General features: G+C 41.1%; 1 protein-coding gene across 7 annotated transcripts in view; it reads right to left on the bottom strand.

Annotated features, from left to right (window-relative positions):
* The window catches only part of DMD (dystrophin), a 6,826,337-nt gene that overhangs the window by 6,523,986 nt on the left and 279,541 nt on the right, over nt 1–22,810 (bottom strand). For all 7 annotated transcript variants that reach the window (XM_078657819.1, XM_078657824.1, XM_078657821.1 and 4 more), the window contains exon 2: nt 9,138–9,199. In XM_078657819.1, the coding sequence (XP_078513945.1) occupies nt 9,138–9,199 (62 nt within the window). The remainder of the gene's footprint in view (nt 1–9,137; nt 9,200–22,810) is intronic.

Raw genomic sequence — 22,810 nt, 5'->3', positions numbered from 1 at the left:
GCTGGCAGAAGAAAGGTTTTTAGTTTTATATACCTTTCCACAGTCTATCATCAGGTATTGCTCCATGAGGATTCTAGAGCCCTTACCGTTTTTGTCACTCATTTGGTAGCTTTCCAATTTATCAGAATGCCTTTTGGGTTGGTGTCTGATAGTGCATGTTTCCAAAGGGTGATGGAAGAGGTACTTAAGGGTGTCAAGTCTGTGTTATTCTTTCAGGATAACATCCTAATCTATGGTGAGGACAACATTACACATGATGCTGCTCTGAGGTAAGTTCTTTCAAGGTTGAGGGACAGTGAACCCAGGCCAGATGTATTAAAGTTATTTGCTGGTGCAAATAGGTTTTAGACCCGTTGGCGACTGCAAAAATCATGTGGCCCATGTACTAATCTTATTCTGTGAGTAGCAAACAATCCTGAAGCTATGTATGACTGTTTTGCGACAGCAATTGCGGTCGCTAAACGGTCGCAGTTTACCACCCTTCACAGAAGAGTGGTAAACCACTTGCAAATGGGATGGGGTCACTCTTGGGACCCCTTCCCCTTTGTGAGTGGCTCTCAAAATATTTTTTTATATATATATTTCTTAAAAAATAAAACTGAAAAGTTTCATTTTTATTTTTTAAATGTATCCCGTTTTCCTTTAAGGAAAACCGGCTACATTTAAAAAAATTGCTTTATTTTAAAGCAGTCCTAGACATGGTGGTGCCAGCCATTCCTGATACAGTCGCAAATTGTGACAGACTCATTAATATGCAGGAGGCATGCAATTTTAGACGCCATTGGGAATCGCAAACAGTGTCTCAGATACTGTTGTGCATCCCAATTTGCGAGTCGCAAATTGCATGTCGCAAATGTGATGCAATTTGCAACTCGCAAACTTGTGGGTCATACATCTGGCCCTCAGTCTCAAAAAGGAGACGTGCAGGCTTAAGGTAGGAACTGTTTCCTATTTAAGCCATACCATTTCAGGGGACGACATCAGGCGAAAGTTAGCAGTGTCCAGCACGTCGGCACCCACACCCACTGACAGAGAACAAGTGAGGTCATTCTTTGGTCCTGGAGAGTATTACTTGAAATTTGTCCCTGATTTTGCGAGTGCTGTACAAACTTTGAGGCTGCTTTTGAAGAAAGGAGCAAGGTTTGAACAGACTTTTAAGTGTGAGGAAGCTTTTAAGGTGGATAAAAACAGTATTGCGAGCATACCTACCATAGGCCATTTTGATATGAGGGGGAGGACATTGCTCACGAGTGATGCTAGCACAAAGGGGCTTGGAGCGGTCCTTTTTCAAGTGGCTGCGGCTAAAGACAAAGTGGTGGTATTCGCCTCATGTTCTCTTCAGGGTGCTGAGGAACGTGAGGCGCTTGCTTGTGCCTGGGCCATGAATCACTTTAAAAACTACCTGAGGGGTTTGCCTTTTGTGGTGAGGAGTGATTATAGGTCCCTGGTCCAAATGTTTGTTTGTTTCAATGTTGACAACACTACCCGTCAGATTAGTGATCCGGTGATATTTTTCCTCATTCGCCATCATCAACGCCAAGTTTGCAAGCAAGGGAAATCAGCCTCCCGGAAAGATTACTCAACTCAGGTGGTCGGATTTCTCAATGTGAACGGCCATGTTTGCTCGCGACTGCTCTTGTTGAGAAATCGTCCGTTTGCATTGAGAAAGCTGCTGCTCCAGTAGAAAGTCTAATCAAGAGGTAGAAAGGAAGCAGCGCCCACTTGCGCTGTGCATGGTGCCATTTGCAATAATTCCACAGTGCTGACAAACACCTGGCACTCAAAATTACAGGGAACAGCATTTTTTCTAACTCACTCTGCCACTTGCGGAGCTCTGCGTAGTGCAGCTGAGTTTTTTATGCACTTCCGGGGCAGCTTAACTCCGCGAACTCCACACAGGCTGAATTAAAGCTAGTGTTAGGGAGCTTTATTGGTGGCCAGGACTTGACAGACAAGACGAGGAGGGTGTGAAGGGTTGTATATAGTGTGCTGGCAATGACAAATCTAAAGTGGTGAGGACAGCACCTTTATCTCTTATTACTGATGAGTCCTGGTGCAAATTGGGTCTAGATCTGGTAGGACCTTTTGATTTACTGCCACCTAGGGAAAGGTTTATCATTGTTCTGGTAGATTACACCTCTAAGTGGGTTCACAGCTGGTTGTACACTCCATTATCACCAAAAGTGTCTTGGAAATGTTAAAGGATGTTTCTGCATGTGAAGGGATTCCCAAGACTACAGTGACAGAGAATGGTGTTCTGTTTATCTCACAAGAGATGAAAGCCTTCCTCGATGACTTCTCTATTACTCATTTCTGCACTGCTCTTTATGCACCCAAAGCAGGGCCTTGTGGAGAAGATAAACCAGCTGGTAAGAGCTAGTGTTCAGACTGCATTGAACAACAAGTTACCACTCAAGGTTGTCCTCCAGGAGAAGTGTTTGGCTCATAGAAATACAGCCAATAGTGTGACTGGGATTCCAAGTATTGAAAATCAGGCTGTCCGGATCCAAACTGAACCCTATGTGGTTGAGTTTGAAGAGGGGAGGATGGTAAGTAATTGCCTATCAAGATTAATACAAAAAAAATGTTGATGGCAAACACTGTGTGCACCAATATATACTGAAGAATGGTGATGTAGTATGTATCAAAAATCCCACTTGGTGTCCTAAAGGGGAGTCCAAGATTAGTGGACCCAGGAGAATTGTTGGGGTGAAGAGGAATGTGGTGGTACTGAATGGTGGTGAGGTTTGGTGCACATCACGTCTAGCTAAAAGCTCCGGTGGGAAGCCTGCATTGCGGGGTGTGCCTAAGAATTGTTTCGGTTAATGTGGTGGTCTAGAAGACTATGAGAGCTTTTTAGAGACTATTCAACAGATTACTTCTTGCATGGTCACTTGAATGCTGGATTAGGTTTTACCTTTATGAGGCTTCCCTTCCATTATTGAGGAGTATTATACCTTGATGTTTATTGATTCCAGTTTCTTGTTTTCCTGTTCAGTAACATTATTGTTATTATTACCAATGCGGCGGGAATTACAATCACTTCAGTGTATCCTGACCATTTTATTCTATTTTCTCATGTTTACTTTCATTAGTTTTGCGTAAACTTACTCGCATGTTATATTGTGTTTATATATGTTTTTGTGTAAAGGGGGGAGATGTGTTATGGCCTATGGTTACCTAGCCTACTGTTCCTTTAACTTTATGTGTTATCAGATGGAATGTGGGGAATGTGGGATTTCAGTGGGGACAGTTGAAGAGACTGCCTGGGTACTGGTGGCTGTGTGTTGTAGAGGCTGGAAGTGGATGCAATAAACTACATTCACCAGTCAAGTGTATGACTACTTCGTGTCAATACTCTAGTTCCCACGAAGGATTCTGACACCCTTGGCACATTAAGATCTCTAAAATGTGAATATTATAAAACAGTGTGAAAGAGCACACTTATTGTCCAAAAAGTTTAAAGAGAAAATGATTTGCAAACGTAACAGAGCAATTAGGTTGCTTTCCAACCAACGTAGGTTAAATGAAAGGAAATTCATCATTACTGAAAGAAAAAACAACATTCTGGACTGCTTTCACAAATTGTACACTAGACTCTATAACTCTAATAATCTATCATTTATTGTGGGATGCCAGAAATTTCTGAATTGGTTAACCCTATCTCCCATTGATGACTTAAATAAAGTGAAATTAACAAACTGTTTAATAAAACAGAGATCACCACAGGGATTATCTCTCTAAAAAAAGAAAGGGTTCTTGTTCCTGATGGGCTAGCAGTAACCTTTTATAAATCCTTCCACGGGCAGTTGATAGACCAACTAAAATCCTTATTCCATTCCACTTTTCTGGAAGAGGTTCAATTAAGGGTTCATAGGCTGAAGCTGCTATAGTAATGATACATAAAGAGGGCAAAGATTATATTGAAGTGAGTAACTACAGCTTAAATACCTTTAATTAGTTTAGAGTTTACAATCCATACTAAAATCCTAGCTATGAGATTCGAAAAGGTATTTTTATTGCTGGTCCACCCTAAACAAAAAGGTTTTATGAAAGGGAGACTAGTGAGCAACAACATACGACTGTTTCTGCATGTGTTGGAAAAAGTACAATTCCTAGACACCCTGTCATGGTAATATACACAGAGAAGGACTTAAATAACGGCATGCAGTGACCATAAAGTTCGACATGGGACATCCCATTGAACAAATGCTATTCGCCCTATATGCCCAACATTCAAGTTAATAACCACTTATCAGGCACATGTAATTTATCTCAAGGCACTGGACATGGATGCCCATTATCCTCCCTTCTATTCCTACTAGAGGTAGAACCCCTAATAATTGCCACTTGCTTAACCCTCAAATCAATGGACTCCCATTCCCCTCTGAAAATCAGAAGGTCACAGCATGTGCAGATGACTTGCTGATTTTCTCAGAAGAAGGGGAAAAGGACATAACAGAAATTCTTAAAACAATGAATAGTTATGCAGAGGTCTCAGGATATGCCGTTTCCCATGAAAAAAAACAGAGGTCTTCCTCTCATCGACATTTGTTACTAGGCTATATGGACAATGAAAAATTAGATACAACACTATTTTATTCAAAATTAAAACAAAAATGGTAGTACAATGGTCTGGCAAGCCTTCAAGGCTACAATTTGGAGCATATATTTGTCAGTGCATTTTGTCTGCAAACCCTAAAAGGCAAGAGAGGGAGTTGCTACAAACATTTCAGCCTGCTGTCGATATCGCATTGGAAATAGCCTTAAAGGACACTGTGGAATAATCATGTAAACATTTATGGAATTAATAAAAACATTCAAATAGTGTTTTCATGGAGAGATTGTGAATGACCATACTTTCAATTGTCAGGTTTATGAGAAAGGTAAGAAGATTAGAAGCTTCTTAGCCATGGGTATTAAAGGAAATCAAAAACCATAATTTGATAACTGGGCTGAGAAATATCAGTACTGGTTGCTTAATGAGAGATTCTAAGGAGATTAAGAACATTTTTGTAGATTACTATTCTATATTGTATGAAGAAACAAAGAAGAATATACTCCAAGATATCTTAATGGTAGACCAATTTCTACAAGAAGTACAACTGCCTGCTCTACATCCTGAGACTGTGAATTCCTTCGCCAATCCAATATCTGAGGTGGAGAGAATTAAGGCAAGAAAACAATCCTGGTTTAAAAGCACCTGAGGAGGATGGCTTTGCACCTTGTGATTTTGGAGATTTTTGTGTAACAACTCAGAAAAAATCAAGTTTCCTTGGCAATTCATGAGGTGAATCGCCAGGCTCTAACAAGGCACTTTCAATCAATATGCTGGTATAGTTTTTCCCAGAAGAGGTAATCGACAAGGCAGTCCCCTTTCCCCTATTCTTTTTGGCCTTTTTATTGAACCCTTAGCTCAATATATTTTATTGCACAATCAGTTTCCTCCACCTTTTTGGGGCAGGGGTGATTCCAAGATAAAACTATAGGCAGATGATGTACCTCTTTTTCTGTCTCCAGACAGAAGCAACATCATAAAATATCTCAAATGACAAGCTTCATTCGATGTGATGACACTTGTGCAGACGCTTCTGCGGAAGTATCAGGGTACATCACAGGAGGGCAAAGCCAGGTCTCGTGGGAGTACAGCAAACATTTGTCCCCTGGGGCAGGAGAGCCCTTCATGATTTTCTCATAGGGGGTTTTGGAAAGTGCTCAGAAGCTAAAATTAGCACATTTCCTATAAATTCACACTATTCACCTCAGTCATGGGAAAAGAAAGTTGATATTCAGAGTAATGCATGCACTTTCAACCGCATCAGCCTATCAATTGATTCCCTTGTGTTGTACTGCAACTTCACCACAGTGTTCTGCTGAATATCTAGAACACTAGCATCCTGTATTCATGTCAGAAGTGTGACCCCCGAAAGCAACCCTAATGGAATCAAAGCTGTAAAACAAAAGTGTTACCTACACAGGAAATCTTAACAGAGAAACAAAATTAGGGGGTCTTTTTTGTCATAGAAATGAGGGTTAGAGCTTTAGAAAGCCAAAATGAGGAAACATTTTCTATGAGTTCTCAAATATCTTCCTCATCCATATCAGTAAAATATTCTGAAATGCAGACTGAAATATGTATTTTCAACACCAGCAGCATTCCATCAGTTAACTCTGCTGTCATCAATTGCAGCTTCAACACATAGTTCTAATCAGCCTCTAGAGCACTAACAATTTGTATTTATGACCAAAAGGTGGCACGGCACACCTGACCCTCAGCTTGATGGAATCAAAGTTGTAAAATTGAAAGGATTTCCTTTAGTGGATATGCAGTAAAAGAACAACATGTGGTGTCTCTTTTTGTCATATAAATTATAGTTAATGTTCTAGAAAGCTAAAATGAGGACAACCTTTCTATGTGTTTCCAAATATCCACCATATCCATTTCAGGAAAACATTTTGGCATGCACAAAAAAATATATACTTTCAACTCTCGTAGCAGTTTTTCAATTAACCCCCTAGTAATCAACTGCAGCATCACCACCGATTCCTAATGAACAACTAGGGTGCTAACATTTTGTATTTAAGACAAAAGCGAGGCACTACTGAATGCTATTTTGTTGAAATATTAGCAGCTGAAATTGAAGTCTTTTTTGAGGAGCAGGCTGATGTAAATGAGCATCGAGATTTTAATACAGTTATGAAAACAGTGGGTTAAAATGTGAGGGGATGTATGTTTTTATAGAAATTTGGCATATCATGTATTTTCAAATGGGCTAAAAAAAGTTAGAGAGGCACATCTGCATAAGTGTAGCATCCTCTTTTTCACATATGTTTACTTAGACTACACAGTTTTTCAGTCTCTTAGCGGTTGCATAGCTTTATTTTCAATGAAAAAAACAAAGTTTAAAGTAAAGTTATAGTTAGATTAGGTGATAAGACCTTAACCTATGTTTATAAAGAAAACATTCGATAATTTTCAGTGAAAAGCAAAAGTTTAAAATTACATTATAGTTTGGTGCTGAGATGCAACAAGCTATCATTAAAGCACCCAAAGAACCACTGAAATGCACCAGTTATAGATTAATGAACTAACTACAACTTGCACCACGGTCATGCTCTGCTTATGACCTCAAATATTACATCACTCATGACATGTTACATGTCATTATTGATGGCATCACTAATAACATCTCGTTCAGAACCTGCATTGAATCTGCATCAGAACTTGGACTCACTGCCTAGGCTTCGGCAACGCCCTGCACCCAACCCTCCTCAAGCATCAAACCTCCACTGCACACAATTTTAAGCTGTATGTAGGACAAGTGTGGCACAGGGCTATGCCTCTGGCCAGTGTCTGCACCCTACCATCCAAAACAGACCAACTCCAACCATACACAAGCTTTGGCTATACACAGCGGAGGATGATTGCAAGGCCAGGAGTCACACTAGACCCTGTATCCGACATACAATAAGGGTTTGAATTGTAGGCTTGTTCTATACTGTCTGTGCCCAGACCTCAGCAAACCCCTTTGGCACTGGCCTTCGGTCAGGGCCAGCAAGGGGTGGGCCATCATCTCTCTCTAGGCCATGTGGCCATGCTCAATGAAAACCTAACACTCTACTTTTTTGATTCTTCAGCCTTTAATAGCTGTGGCAGACCGAAGGGTAAATTGTTCAATAACCTTTTGCAGCCAGCACTTCCCAGGTGACCCACCCTTACTGCACCCATCCTACGCAATTAAAAGTCAATCTGATCCATCAAAGTGCTACGCTTATGAAATATCCCAATTATTTTCCATATCTTGAAAGCTTACAGGCAGGCTTGTAAGAGTCCAATCATCAATGTATGTGATTGTATTACTTCTTGTTCAAAAAGTAGACTGCCCGTATCATTGGCCGATCGAATTAGTAATTTTAACAGCGTTATCTAAATGAAGTGCATGATTAGGGAACAAGTTATAATTAGTTCAGTACACTAGAACTCGAGCCTTTCAGTGTTTTTTTCACTATGGCTTGTGTCTCATTCCAATTGCTACCTTTGGGTTCACTTAAACTTTGGTATTTTTCTGGTCCATATTCACTAAACGATGAGAGGCAGAAAGAGAATGCCAAACATTGTTCACGTACATGTGAGCTGAATCGAGTCTCAGAAAGTAATGAACATTTAAAGTATATATTTATCTTTCTTCGGACATATGACCATTAAAGTGCACAGTAATAAATACATTTAAAACATATATAAAAAATATTTTTGATCGTATTAAAACAACGTTCACATATACTGTAATAAAAATAGTTAATTTGTCTGGAACAGTACCCACTTATCAACAAATGAACGCAAGGTAACTCTCTTCTTTCACATTTCAGACCTTTTGTAGAGAGTACATCAGTAAATACTGGTTCAATATTATTGATTCCTTAAAAGTAATATGCAGCGTACAAGCCAGCCGTAGGATGGCATCAGCAATTTTCCATTTTGTGCAATCATCTGGACAGTGCAAAGCATATCAATGTTACATCATCAAGACCTGTAGAGTGCTGAATTTCAACATTTAAGTAATTTTGAGGTAAGCATATTTTAAATTGTGCTCTATTGTTATGGATTTAGAATAAGGCTGTCAGTGTTATCTTCCAAGGGGATAGTTTGCATGTTTGGAAACCTAACTTTGATGCATGACAGATGCTTAAGCAAATGCTAATTTAATTCAATACAAACTTCTATGCCCAGAAAGCCTCTTTGTTCTATTTTAAAAAAGATGCAACAATGTAAAGGACCTGCCACCAGTGCGTTAGTAAAAGCCAATCAAATTTGAATCTTCTACTTTAGGAGATGTTTCTCCGTGTCAATCGGGTAAACAATGCCACAACAAATGTCAGTTGTTGTCTTTAAGCATTATATTTTCTATATGTGGCCTTAAGCAAATCATTTCATTTAATTCAGAAAAATTACTATTCACACACTCATTGAGCATGTTCCAAAGATAATACGTCTTAAGCCGATTGGAAGACATTCTTTATATGGTTAAATGTTTTTCAGTCCTCGCTGGTGTTTTAGTGACAAATAGGTTAGACTCCTGAAATAAGAGTAGCTTAAATATCGCGCATGATATGTATAAAATATGACATGCATCTCCTACCTTAGCAAACTGTGCATTTATCCATTTTGTGAAGGTTTTCTTTTGAACATCTTCCCTTTCATCTGAAAGTCAAAAGAAAAAGCAATTTATGAGATATGTCGGCCATGTCCATATTTTCCGTACAAAATTATATAAACAGCATATTAGATAAGAGAACTCTATTTTGAGATGTGCCTTACGGGATGCCAATTGCTTCATTACTAATACAAACATATTACACAGCAGTTGCTTTAGGAGTATACAATATTGATGAAGCTTCAACTTAGGTACCCTGTCAGTTTCTTGATACCGAGGAGTCCATAATAGACCCATATGAGTGGAGGGGTGGTCAATGCATCCAGGACAATTTCAATAAACGTCCCTCTCTGTCGGAATGTGGGGTACCATTAGCTAAAATAATGCATGTGTACTGCAGGGGAGTAGCGACCGGATTCTCATAGCTTTGCTGTGGACTGGTGTGGGACACCCCTTAAAGAGACGGATCCTGATATGGACACAAGAGAATAGTTCTCAGAACTACCCAACAGAGTACCAAAGCCACACGACCAAACAATACGACCAGCAAAACACAGATCTCATGTTAAGGAATCCTGCTCCATCCAAATGTGAAATCTGATGGTTGCGCCACATCTGGAGGAGGCAGAACTCATTTGCACTTCATCCCACTTACATACTGTGTATGAGGCTGTGGTTTCACTGAAACTCTCCCAATAATAAAAAAAAATGTATAAGTACAGACTTATCTTTCACTTACTTGATTATATGAAAGGGCTAAGTCCTGGAGTAACATTAGGACACGTTTCCTAAACCAAACAATCCATTCCATCAATGACTTAGAAAATGCCATAATTATAAATCATTAATTAATGTATATGCTAGTACAAGTTTTGAGAATGACAGAATGGTATTGTGTAATTGAGAAAGTGAACATGCACAGCGATAATTTTTTTACCATGCAATTGCTATAGGAAAAATTTAGGCAACAAAAAGAAAAAATTACTGAACAGAATTACACCTATTCGGCAGAAAACGACATATTTATCCAGAAAGTGTGTTTTTTTGTGATTTGATGTAAGTCTGTTTCTGCAGGAGTCTCATGAGAAAAAATGACAAAAAACACATTCTGACTGGCTGGTCCTGCAGGACCGAGTGTTGTGATTGACAGGCCGTAATATGAAGGAAAATGTTGAAGCTGACATTACAGGACTCAGGCCACTGACCGGAGATGTTGTTGCTTGGGGAGAAGATGGGGTCGAGTGTGTGTCCTGCTGAGTGGGTTGGCATTGTGACCAGTTGTTTGAGTCCAATGGTGGCGAGGTTCTCCAGTAGGGATGAGGTGTTGTGGTCTTTGAGGTTGTCCAGGTGGAAATTGAGGTCGCTGAGCAGGATGTAGGCTGCTAAAGCGAGAGCTTGGTGAGCAATGAAGTGAGTTATGGCTTTACTGAAGGTCTGGGGGTCTGTCGATGAGAGTGCCGTGGAGGGTGGCATTTGGGTTGGTCTCGATCTGGAAGTGGAGGTGCTCCATGTCAGGTGAGCTTTGTCAGAGCTCATTGTGAAGCGGAGGGTGTATTTGTGTACTATGGCAATGCCGCCTCCCAGCCGGTTGACATAGTCCTTGTGGATGATTTTGTAGCCATCGGAGATGGCGGTTGCGATGTCCGAGGCTGTGCTGGAGTTCATCCAGGTTTCTGTGAAGAAGGCAACATCGGAGGTGATGGAGTCGAGCAGGTCCCAAATCTCCACAATATGGCTTTTGACGGAGCAAGTTTTGAGCAGGATGCATCTGAGGTGGTCAGGTCCGGTTCTTGAGGGTCGTGTGGTCAGTGGGTCTGGTGTGTGGAGGCTGGCAAAGATGCAGTTGCAGGTGCGGCAGATGAACGGGCCATGGGTGTTCCTCAGCAACAGGAGGTGGCAGCAGGTGAAATTTCCGGTGTTGAGGACGTGCAGGGCACTGGAGTCCTAGCAGTTCATGGGGCCTTCAAGGAGAAACCTAGGAATAGTCTTCAGATTTAAGTGTGCAGTGCCGAATGTAAAGTTGCCTTGCATATTAGGCGCAAGGAGAACCAAATGGAGTCCTAGGAGGCTGGTCCTGGCCTGCTGGCAGAAAAACTCTAGGGCCTTTTAGAAAGTGGTCAAAGATATTGGTGCCATGGGGGGAATTTATAAGTCCATCATTACTGGCATATAGTCCAGAGGCTTGGATGAATCATGTTAGTGCCCCATATGGCTCTGGCATGCTTTTGGAGAGCTCTAAGACTGAGGTGATTTTCCTCATATCAATGGAAGTCCCCCCAGAGGAGGTCCAGGAGGCCATTATCAAGTCTCCATCCAATAAGGCCCCAGCCCCCAATGGGGTCCCTATGGGTCTGTATAAATCCTCCCCTGAATTATGAGCCCCTTTATTATGCAATTGTTTTAATGTCTCCTCAAGTACTGGGCTTCCTGACTCATGGCATACAGCTAATATTGTGCCCGTTTTTAAAAAGGGCACAGCCTCCAAGCTGCTATTCCCTAATCTCCCTGCTGGATTCCATGGCAAAGATTGCAGGTAGGGTTGTGCTGGAGTGCCTTTTTTCTTGAGTCAGGGAGAAAAACACACTGTCGGAGGTACAGTATGGCTTCCGAGAGGGGCTAGGCACGGTGGAGCAATGTCGGAACTTATAACTGCTCATTAGAAAGTATAAGTTGGGAGAGGATGTGGCCTTGCGACTAGAGCGGTTGACCGCGATGCTGGGGAACCGGGTTCGAGTCTCGGCAGGGATGCTTATCATGCTGTGATTCTGAGCAAATCACTTAATCTCCCTGTGCCTAAAATATGAATGTGTCTGTCTGTAACGCAAGTGGTGCTCATGTAAAGTGCTCTGATATCTTCGGGTCAAGTTTGCACTATAAAAAAGTCTGGGAAAAAATACCATCTCTAGGCAGGGCTCCATCTGCATGGCCTTCATGGACCTATCTAGTCCCTTCAGCAACATGGTAAGATCTATATTATCGGCCATATGAATAGATTTGGAAGTGAATCCAGGGCTTGATCAATTTCTGCAAGCTTTGCATTATGATCTTTCGGCATCTGTTATGTTTGGCTTGGCTGGTTACTGCACTTCTAGCTTTATGCTGGGGAAGGGGGTACACCAGAGCTGCATCCTGGCCCAAATTGTATTAATGACTTTGGTGCCACGCTTTCACCGAGCATTGCGGATTTCTCCCAAGTCAGCAAGAAAAAATTTCCCACACTACTCTATGCGGATAATGCTGTTTCACTCTGGAGAACTTTTGAGAGTCTTAACATCCTTTCCCAGGAGTTTGTTAGTTTTATGGAGTCTCTGGGTCTTGCTACCAATCACTCTAAAACTTATACTATGGTCTGTGGCCCTAATTTACTGAAGATGTAGAATTTATACTTTCATGGTCATCCTGTTACCTCTACCCAGGGCTACTAGTATTTAGGTGCAGTCTTGGATGCCTGGAGAAACTGGGGATCCAGTAAGCTGAAAGCCTCCCAAAGATTTGCTAGTGCGGCTGGATATATTCACAACCTAGCCTTATGTATTGGTTGAAAGCCTATGGTCCCTCTGTTGAAAGTCTTTAAAAGTAAATGGCTCCCCATTCTTACTTATGGGGCTGACATTAGGGGATACTCTAATATTATCACCATGCAGACTGAAGGGAACAGGGTACTGTGGCACTTTTCAGGAGTACCCATGGCTGGTGCAACTTATATTGTACATCAAGAGTTCAAGGTTGAGTATGTATAAGACATCATTAAACTGGCTCCTCTGGTGCTATGGTGTGCAGTTTTGTGAATCCACATGCAGACTTTAACATGAAAGAAATCTTTGACTGTCTTGTATGTGACAAATCTTTGTAAATACCACAGTTGTAATATATCACAAAATAAATGTCTAGTCTGGGAAGATTGGAATTCTTCTCCAACCCTTCTGTCATGTCAAAGTCTGACCTAGTCTAGGTTAAGAATGCATTTAAGACTAAGAAATATCGGCTTAGGGATGAACTTGAGTCTTTAAGGTTCTCAGATAGAGATAGTAAACTAGCCTTAAAATGGTGCCATATTTGGCATGGGCAGACAATACCTTCCTTTTAACTAGATTCAGGCTTGGCCGCTTGAGGTGGCATCTGGGTTTCTCCTTGGGTCAATTTGACACTAGTGAAGTGTTAATCTGCCCGTGTGACAAATCCTCATCTCAGAGTATGCTTCGTTTTTTCTTCTATTCCAAGTATTCCATTGTTTATTCTAAGAGGGTTTTAGATCCTCTAATAGGATAATGTGGTATTAGAAGATGTGCCAATGCTGTACTTGTAATTATTTTATTTATTTATTTACCATTTATTAGGCGCAACGTATCATCCCCAGGGGGATCTACCTGTGCAGCAGTAACAGTCAATCATTTGGCAAGCACAGTCCTGTTAGAGGTTGAACAGCCAGGTTTTAAGACGTTTTCTGAATTGAACTTGGTTAGAACAGTTGTGACTGAAAAGTGGCAACCTACTACAGTGGTGGGGTGCCAGAAAGGAAAAAGCGCGACCACCCAGTCCGATTTTAATAATGCGTTTGGGACATAGAAGTGACTGGTCGCTAGAGGTAAGTTGCCGGTGGGAATATATGGCTGAAATTTATTTTTTAGAAAGTCTGGACCCCTTCCTTGCAAGGTATTAAAAACCAGACATAAGAGCTTGAATAGGGCACATTCTTTTATGGGCAGACAGTGAAGCCAGCACAATAAAGGTTCAGCTCATGATCGTGGAGGAAGGTGAAGGGCAAGGCGAGCTGCTGAGTTTTGCACCACCTGCAACTTGCAACCTCTATCATACCGACCATTAAGGCCCTTTCATAATCCATGAGACTGACTATCAGACTGGCAGAAAGAGGATACAAGGAAATACTTTCTTAAACATGCGTATCATGCTAAAACATGTGCCCGATATACTTTTAACATGATCATCATGCATAAACTGTCATCTAATAGGATGTCTAGATTATTTGGGGAATCGGGGGTGGGGGGCGGGGGGGGGGGGGTCCCGGTTCTGAGTGGCACTAATCAGAAGACCATTCTGCATGGGGTTTTCCAAACAAGAGAATCTCAGTCTTTTTTGTGTTGAGATGATGGAAGTTCGCATTCATCCACGCCACAATCTTCAACATGCAATTTTTTAATTTGGCCTTGGTTATCAAAGGATCAGTGTCCATAGTGATTATAAGTTGTGTGTCACACGAGTAAGAGATGGTATCAAAACCACATGATCTGATAGGCCTAGATAGGGAGGATACATCAATGTTAAAAAGGTTGGGACTAAGAATCGAACCCTGAGGTACCCCTTTGTCTAAGGTTATAGACTTTGAGGTGAAAGAGTCCAGCTGCACTACATGTGTTCTCCCTGATAGGAGACTTTCCAACCACTTTAGTGCATTTCTGCAGATACCGCACTCCCTCAGTCTTTGAACTAAGATCGGATGGGAGTTGCCATCAAACGCTGCTGATAGGTCTAGGAGCATCAAAATGGCTGGAGTCCCCTTGTCTCGGGCTAGCTTGATGGTATCAGTGACTTTGATTAGTGCTGATTCCATGCTATAAGAGGCATGGTAACCCGAATGAGAGGGGTCTAGTAGTGTATTAGACTCTAGGTAGTGTGTCAGTTGGTCATTCACTACAGACTCTAAGATTTTAGAAAAAAAGGGAAGTAATGAAAGGGGTCTGTAGTTCCGCATCTACATAGGATCGGACGAAGGTTTTTTAAGGATAAGTCTAATTTGTGCTATGTTCCATTTCTGTGAGAGGGTGGCAGTCTCTAGGGAGCGGTTACAGATGTCTGTGATAGGGGCAGTTAGGACTAAGGCCAGGGAGATAATGACATGTGGTGGGCCAGATCGAAAGGGGAACCTGCTTTGATCTTATGTAGCTGGACCTGCACTTGTTCGGAAGTAGCGGATTTGAAAAGTTCTAGTGTAGAACGATTGTGCACTAACTCAAGTGCAGTGGTAGCAGGGGAAATCTTTGTGTCCCTATTCAGAAATGAGTTATAAATCATATTAATCTTCAATTCAAAATTATCTGCAAGATTATCACAGAACTTTTGAGAAGAGGGAGTGGACGATCTGAAAGAAGAATTTGACTTAGATTGGCGGGACTTCTTTAAGTACCTCCAAATAAGGGACTTCTTAACACATAAATTTGGGGCAAGGATACTTGGGGAAGAATGTACGGTAGAAGAGACAATAATACACTCTAAAAAACATTCAATAGGCCGAGTTTATGGTTTATTGCTGGATATGTTCCCAGACGATCTAGATAAAATGGCAATAAAGTGGCAAAGCAAACTCGAAATTTCAAAGGAAGGATTTTTATATTCCTATCAGCTAGCCCAAACTATTCTTATTTCCACCAAACTACAGACACAATTTTATAAAAGCTGCTTTTTTCTCTACTACACACCTGACAAGATCGCAAAATGGGGAATCGGCAAGGGGACTTGCTGCCCGAGATGCAATCTATCAAAAGCAGATTCTGTTCATATCTTTGCCTCTTGTCCTGCGCTAAGACCCTTGATAGAAGATATAGAGAGATTTCTAACCTCAGTTCTTTGCAGGAATGTCACCCTGTCACATAAAGTAATGGTACTTGGGACGGAAGACCTAGACAACCTCGAGAGTGGCCATGAATTTATATTTGTAGCTATGGCAGTCTTGCGGCTATGCCTAGCCTCGGCTTGGCTTGATACGTCACCACCCTCCTTTCAACAGTGGCTAGCCAGACTTTTAGCTGGGTATAATATTGAGATAGCTATATACAAGCAGAAAGGCAGATCGCGACGTAAAAGTGGCAAGAAAATCTGGAGCCCTCTTACACAATGCGAGACGCACAAAACTAATCATCATTATCAATATTGTTATGTATAATATCGAGATAAATTTATATAAATTGAAAGGCAGATCGCGATCCTAAGGGGTATGAAAACCTGGATTTTTCTTACTCAATGACGAGATGTATAAAACAAAACTGATAATTTTCACTGTTATTGCCTATGTAGGCTATGGCTTTTGTTGTTTTTCCGTGATATTGGTAATATATATATATATATATAGATATATATATATATGTATATATATATATATATATATATATATTTTTTTTTTTTTTTAAATGTCTATAATGATTATGTACGTATGATAAGAACAACGTAAAACACATGATGTTAATGTGTAGAATGCTTACCTGTCCGGGGGAGGAGGGGGGTATATGTATATATATGTTAAAAAACAATAAAAACATTTAAAAAAAAAAAAAAAAAAGAGAAGAGGGAGTGGACGAACTGTCCACAATAGGTTTGTGAATTCTTTAAGAATTTTAAAAAGTTCTTTAGAAGATTTGTTTGTGGCCTTAATTCAGTTTCCTAGATGGTCTCTTCTAGCAGTGTTACAATTTTTTAGATATGCCTTGACTGCGATTTTAAAGGTAAGTTTATTCTCTTCAAATTTAGATTTCCTCCATTTTCGTTCCCACTTTCTGCAAGACAATTTTCTAAATTTTCAAGAGTTCAGTATACCAAGAGGCTGCATGGATTTTAGTCTGGGTCTTACATAATTTCATGGGAGCAATGTTGTCAAATGCGTTAGAAAGTGAGTCCTCCAGTACTGTTAGTGCAGGCTCGCAATCCGCGAAGGCTTTAATGCCTGGTGGGGTGAATACAGGGATAAAAGTGGAGGGCGCCTCTTTCCTCCATGGTCGTGAGAGTTTCCGAACAATAGGAATAGTTCTGCTATGCTTAGGGGTGTTAAGAGCAAACTTTAAGGCTAGATGGTCCGTCCATGTCAGGGCCATGGGGGGATCAACTGATATGTGCAAGGTGTTGGTAAAAATAACATCAACTGTATGCCTGGCTATAGGAGTAGGACTGAATACTTTTTGGTAAAGACCAAGAGATTCCATAGCAGCCAACAAGTGGTTGGAATCTGGTTCTGACTTGGTATCAAATTGATAGATAAAGTCTCCTAATAAGAAAAAGATGATCTGCTTGTAGGACATGGGGGGCTAGCCATTCCATAAGCAGTGAGCTAAAATCTTTGTTGTCGTCCACTGGGCAATAGACCAGTGCTTCTGTCCAGCTTATCTTGGGGGCTGTCTCAAATCTGAATATCATCCTCTCTAATCTAGGAGTCGAGACTGAGTACAAATGTTTGATTTTTAGAGGACTGCGAGCAGCAATGGCTAATCGTCCTCCTTTTTTTGCCGCCCGTCAAGACTTGTAACTCTGTAGGCTTCCGTAAATGCAACCGCAAGAGAAGGGGAGGCATACATATGCAGCCAGGTTTCTGTAATAAAGCAGATGTCAGGTTTAGTTGTCTCTAGGAGATCCCAGAACTCTAACGCACGCTTCAGGATGGTGTGACTATTTAGGTAGAGGCCCTGAAATTCCTCAGATAGCTGTACATTCTCGTGTATCTGGTTCATGGAAAGTCCTTACATTTTGCCGGTGGCGATTTAGGCATTGGATAAAAATGTGAGGGTCCCGGAATCGTCTGTATGCTTGTTGAAGGGGTAGTAGCAGGGTGTGACTTGCAACTCTCACCTAGCCAAGGTCCCCCCCCACAACCTAAAGATAGCTTATCCTTGCATGTGTTTCTTGTGGGGAGACTTCCTATATCTAGGAGATCAGCCCTAGAGTAGATTAGGGATGGCATCCCTTACCGGCAGAGATTGAAAGAAACTGCCTTCCTGATGGCCGGCGTCATTCAGGCATGGACGTGCAGAGACGGGCTCGCCTTTGTTGCGCCTTCGGGCCTGGTTTGTATAGATATGCCAGAGTCCAGAATAACTAGTGGTGGGGACGAGTAGAACATAAACCGATCAAGATTGCGACCCCCGATGTCCCTGCTAGCCTCCTCGGATCCCGACTCTCTCCACTCAATCGGCACATGGAAGGGCTGTGGTGGACCGAAGAGCGGCCTGAGAGAAATGAAATGATGGCAATAGGAAGGTAAAAGAATAGCTAACGATATTAAAATATAAAAAAATGGTTCACTATGCAAACTAGCAACATGTACAAATTACGCCTATAATTTATAGATTAGGCTCAGTTCAACTAACCTCTAGTGTGTGGCTATAATCGCCTGATCCCTACTAGCTTAACTCCCCCACTCTCTGTAATAGCATTTTCTCTTTTTTAAAGAGTGCTATAGCCAAAAGACTACAGATGGCATTCTAACAGCAAGCACCTCCAGTCGCGCTTGGTAGCTTTGTCAGTTCCTAACTTAGACCCAGTTTGATGGGTTTGTCAAGGTTTTAGAAGTTTAACGCTATTGGAAATTAATTCTGGTAATCTATCAAAAAAGTTGTAATTATTCTATGTTTCATTATATATTTTGATTAGGTATTTACTTATTGCTGCCTATGAATTTGAATTTTGTGAGTACATGAGATTGTGACAATGTTTGAATGATGTCTCACAAATGTTTATTGTGCTTTTATGGCTGCTCTTTGCCGGAAAAATAAAGTATTAAAATATAGTATCATATCACTTCCTCAATTGCAATTTCATTTTTTTCCATATCACTCCAAATAGAGAGAGGCAATCAATCCATCACATATTAAGGTCTGGATACATCTGCTGATGAATCGCTCAGGGCACCAAAAGTGGCATGCCAAACAATGCCATCTGACTTGTCAATCTTAATTAATTAATTGCACTCCTAGTTTGCTACTAATGCTTAATCATTATCCCTTTCTTCACTGTTTTTATCCTGACACATTGCCAGGTTAAAAAACAAGTTGAATGCATTGACATAGTGTTGAAAAAAATGGCATAATGATGTTAAAGGAAACCTGCCTCTTTTGAGAAATAGTTATATTTTTCTGTTGACATTAAAGGGTCTTGGGGTAGGCCTCGCTGTGTACTGAAAACATGCTTTAAATGCCAGAATGATATTGGCTTGTGCAACAGCAGTATGAGTTTCAGCATGTGTCTAAATCGTAAATGGTAATGGAGGCATATGTGATTCATGTATGTCCATCGAGTTGAATGATTCCTCTTATTATTCTACCTATAGATTGGTAAATATTAAATATTATTGCCAGAGAGGTGTACACTAGGTGGCATATCTCTTACATTAAGTTAAAGGAGCCCGAGAGTGATAACTGTGGACATAGTACCATGGGGGCATATTTAACAAAACGTTATGCAGCACAGTGCAGTGCAGTGAAGGCCAGAGAGTCACCTTGCTGTGCTGCGTGACAGCGAAAGGGCAGGAATGCACCGTATTTAAAAGAATACTTAATTTCTGTATTTTTCTAGCACTGGCGCACAATGTGGTGCCTAGTGGCCTTGGTGCAAGGGTGCCTGAATTGTAAGCAGGATTGTTTTTGTGCAAGAAGGGACACTTTCCTGCACAAAAACAATCCCCTGATGCAGAATGCAGCACACATAGAAAGATGAAGCAACGAGGAGAAATAAAGATAATTCTCTTTGTTACGCCTCGCCTCAAAAGGTTTAGCATACTGATGCATACCCAGGTCTACCAGTATTGGTAAATGTGGGAATGCTTCAGAATCCAGGAGTGGATGCATGGGAACACCCACGCCCCACCCTTGGAATCCTTTTCAAATGCAGGGAAACCCAATTCGGTGATTTCGCTGCATTGTGTTACTCTGGATTTATCAATCAACTCAGAGCCATGCAAGTTGGATTTGTGTGGCTTGATAACTCATACTTAAGGGTTGCGTCGCTTTTGCACCCTGTTGCAGGGTGCAAAAGTGATGCAACCCTAAGAAAAATATGATATTTACTGAAGAACATGAAGAACATAATCTGCACTGTGAGAACTGAAATCCTTCATCGCTCTTATTTGCTATTTCTTTTTTGTTATCTTAAGGACTCTGTGAACTTTAACACTACTAACCAGTGCTAAAGTGCTTATGATCTGTCCTTCAAACATGGTAAAATTGGTCTACAACTAATTGGAACATTTAATTTACTTGTAAGCCCCTAGAAAATTGTACTCCATGTGACCAGGGCTTGTACATTGAATTCTTCTAGTGGGCCTGCAGCCCACTCGTTGTGCCACCCACTGAAGTAGTCTCTTAAAACATGTACCAGGCCTGCCACTGCAGTCTCTAGTACAGTTTTAAGACTTTTACCAGTCCTAAACCTTCCTTTTTAATATTTATAATTAACTCCTGCGGTAGACCCTAAAGGCTCCTAGGGCAGGGTGCATTTTATTTAAAAAGTAAGACATGTGTACCCAAGGTTTACATGTCCTAGCTGTGAAAAACTCCTAAAGTCATGTTTCACTGTTGTAAGGCCTACTTGTGCCATTGACTGACACTGGGTTACCTTATTGCATTTAATAAGTGATAACAATTGATTGGGAGCAAAAACAAAGATGCTGTTTACACTTAAATTAATTGGAATTTAAAATCCTTTTCAATGGTAAAGTAGGATATAATGTCGCAATTTTGAAAATGCTATTCTTAGAAAGTTAGCATTTTCCTGTCCTAACCATTTGTGACTTCTGCTACTATCTTGGGTCACATTACTGTGCATACCTTTACTGTTGTGTTTGTGTATTCCTCCCAGAGAGTAACACAAAATCAGATGTTGGGAGTAGGACAGAGTGTCCCCTCACACTCAAATGCTGGCACCAGGTATAAATATTGGACTGTAAGCTGACATGCTTGAACTGGATCTGCCTGGACCTTATTGGCAGAATGACTCCTGACCCTGAAGAGGTGCCTCATAGTTCATGGACCATTGGCTGGAATCAGAGTGTACTCATCGCTGCCTTACTGTGGGTTCCATCAGAACCGACGCAGCACAACACAACTGGATGCCGGACCTCACATCGCAGCTCCTGATTGGAGACCGTATTGGAACGGAAGCAGTGGGATGCAACTTGACAGAGGACATTACATTGCAGCTCCTCATTGGAACTGACACAGCGCAACACAAAATCTTGCATCAGGGACATAAGTTACAAAATTCTCAGCTGGACTAACCTGGTCCTTGTATCCAGCCCATGCTCCATTGTGGTCAGCCTGAACTTGTAACTTTGTACTGGCCCAGTGCAAACCAGATAAAGTCAGTTTGCACTTTGTACTTCTAGGAGCTATTTTTACCTAAACCTTTGAATCACTTATCTCTGTTCTGCTGCTCGGAATGTGGTCATTCTGGTTTCATTTTATTTATTGAAATGTACTCTATTTTCCTAAATTGGTTTGAGATTCTTCTTGTATTGTTTTTTTCACTGTATTACTGTTTCAGTGCTGCAGAAATACTTCACATATTACCTCTAAGTTACGATTGATTGCTTTTGTGCCAAGCTTCCAGAGGGTTAAGCTCAAGTTAATTTTGTGGTTCACCTTGACAAGGACTGTGATTGTTATATGAGTGGGGCTTCCACCCACATCAGCCAATAGCCTAATTTAGATTCATTGGTGTTCAGCAGTGGGATTTAGTACTTGTAATTGTGCAGTGCCAATCAGTGATTTTGTGTAAAACTAAAATCCCATATAAAATATATAATCTAACAATAGACCCAACTGCTTTTTAAATTCCCCACGATTGGATATTTTTCCTTTTTCCTCTAAATGTAAATCCTACCTCATTTGTTCACTTGTAACTCTTAACTGAAAAGATGGAGTTGGATCTCAGCAGCCTTGAGAGCTAAACTGCGACTGAGCTGAAAGGATTTTGCAGAGAGAGGGGGTTACCAGCATCTAGGAGCTCAAAGAAGCAGGAGCTCTAAATGGCCCTTAGGGCCTGGGTGGAGGCCCACCAGCTACTAACTACAGCACCAGAACAGTAAAAGGTTGAGCATATGGAGGAGGAAGTCATAGAGGGGGTGGATGGAACCTTCCTCACCATGGCCCCAAGAGAGAAAGGAGGGCCCACAGGAGTGAGGTCCTCTGCTAGATCCAGACGAGGTCAGTCCCTCAAGTACCTTATGTTCTTGACACAAGGCTTTGCGTTAAGCTGTGTCAGTTCCGATGAAATACGAGGGCTGTGTCAAGTTGTGCGGGCCTGGCAATTCAGGCTGGACTGTTTTCATGGGGAGCTGGGTCAAAACTGATTTGTATATGACTCATTCCACACTGGATTGGCGTGGTGAGCAAAATAAAGATGGATTTAGGCCCAGACCTGTGACTGGAGGTAAATATTTAACAATGTTTAGCATTCCGTCCATCACTGTTTTATGTTGCAATAAAACAGGAATACGAAAACTTTCTAAAAGTGTCTGTCACAAAGGGGAGTGATCCTATTGTAGTGGTAGGGGGCTGGGTTCAAATACCGTATTGAGAATATGTGAACCCCCTACAATAATTCCTTTCTATATCCAGATATGCCTATTGTTCACATCTGTGATGACCTTTCATGACTTCTTATTCTTTTCTGAACGTTTCTTTAACCACTTGGCTCCTACACAACTACTTTTTGTGTGGATCTATGCACCTATCATATTACATGAGATAAAGGAAAGACATGGCATATTTAAAATATGTTTCTCACTCAATTCGGTGTTTTTACATCAGGCACCACCCATAATGCATTCAGTGGTGTGCAAAACAAAACATGCAGGTATCCATGGGGGAAAAGGCGGTGTGGTATTTGTTAGGAAAGGAACACATATAAAGTGATAATTTTGTGGGTATTCACATAGCTTCCTT

This window comes from Lissotriton helveticus, chromosome 8 (assembly GCF_964261635.1).
Source record: "Lissotriton helveticus chromosome 8, aLisHel1.1, whole genome shotgun sequence".
NCBI classification, from domain to species: Eukaryota; Metazoa; Chordata; class Amphibia; order Caudata; family Salamandridae; genus Lissotriton; species Lissotriton helveticus.
The sequence above is the reverse complement of the archived record's forward strand: the minus strand, read 5'-3'. Positions and strand labels throughout refer to the sequence as shown.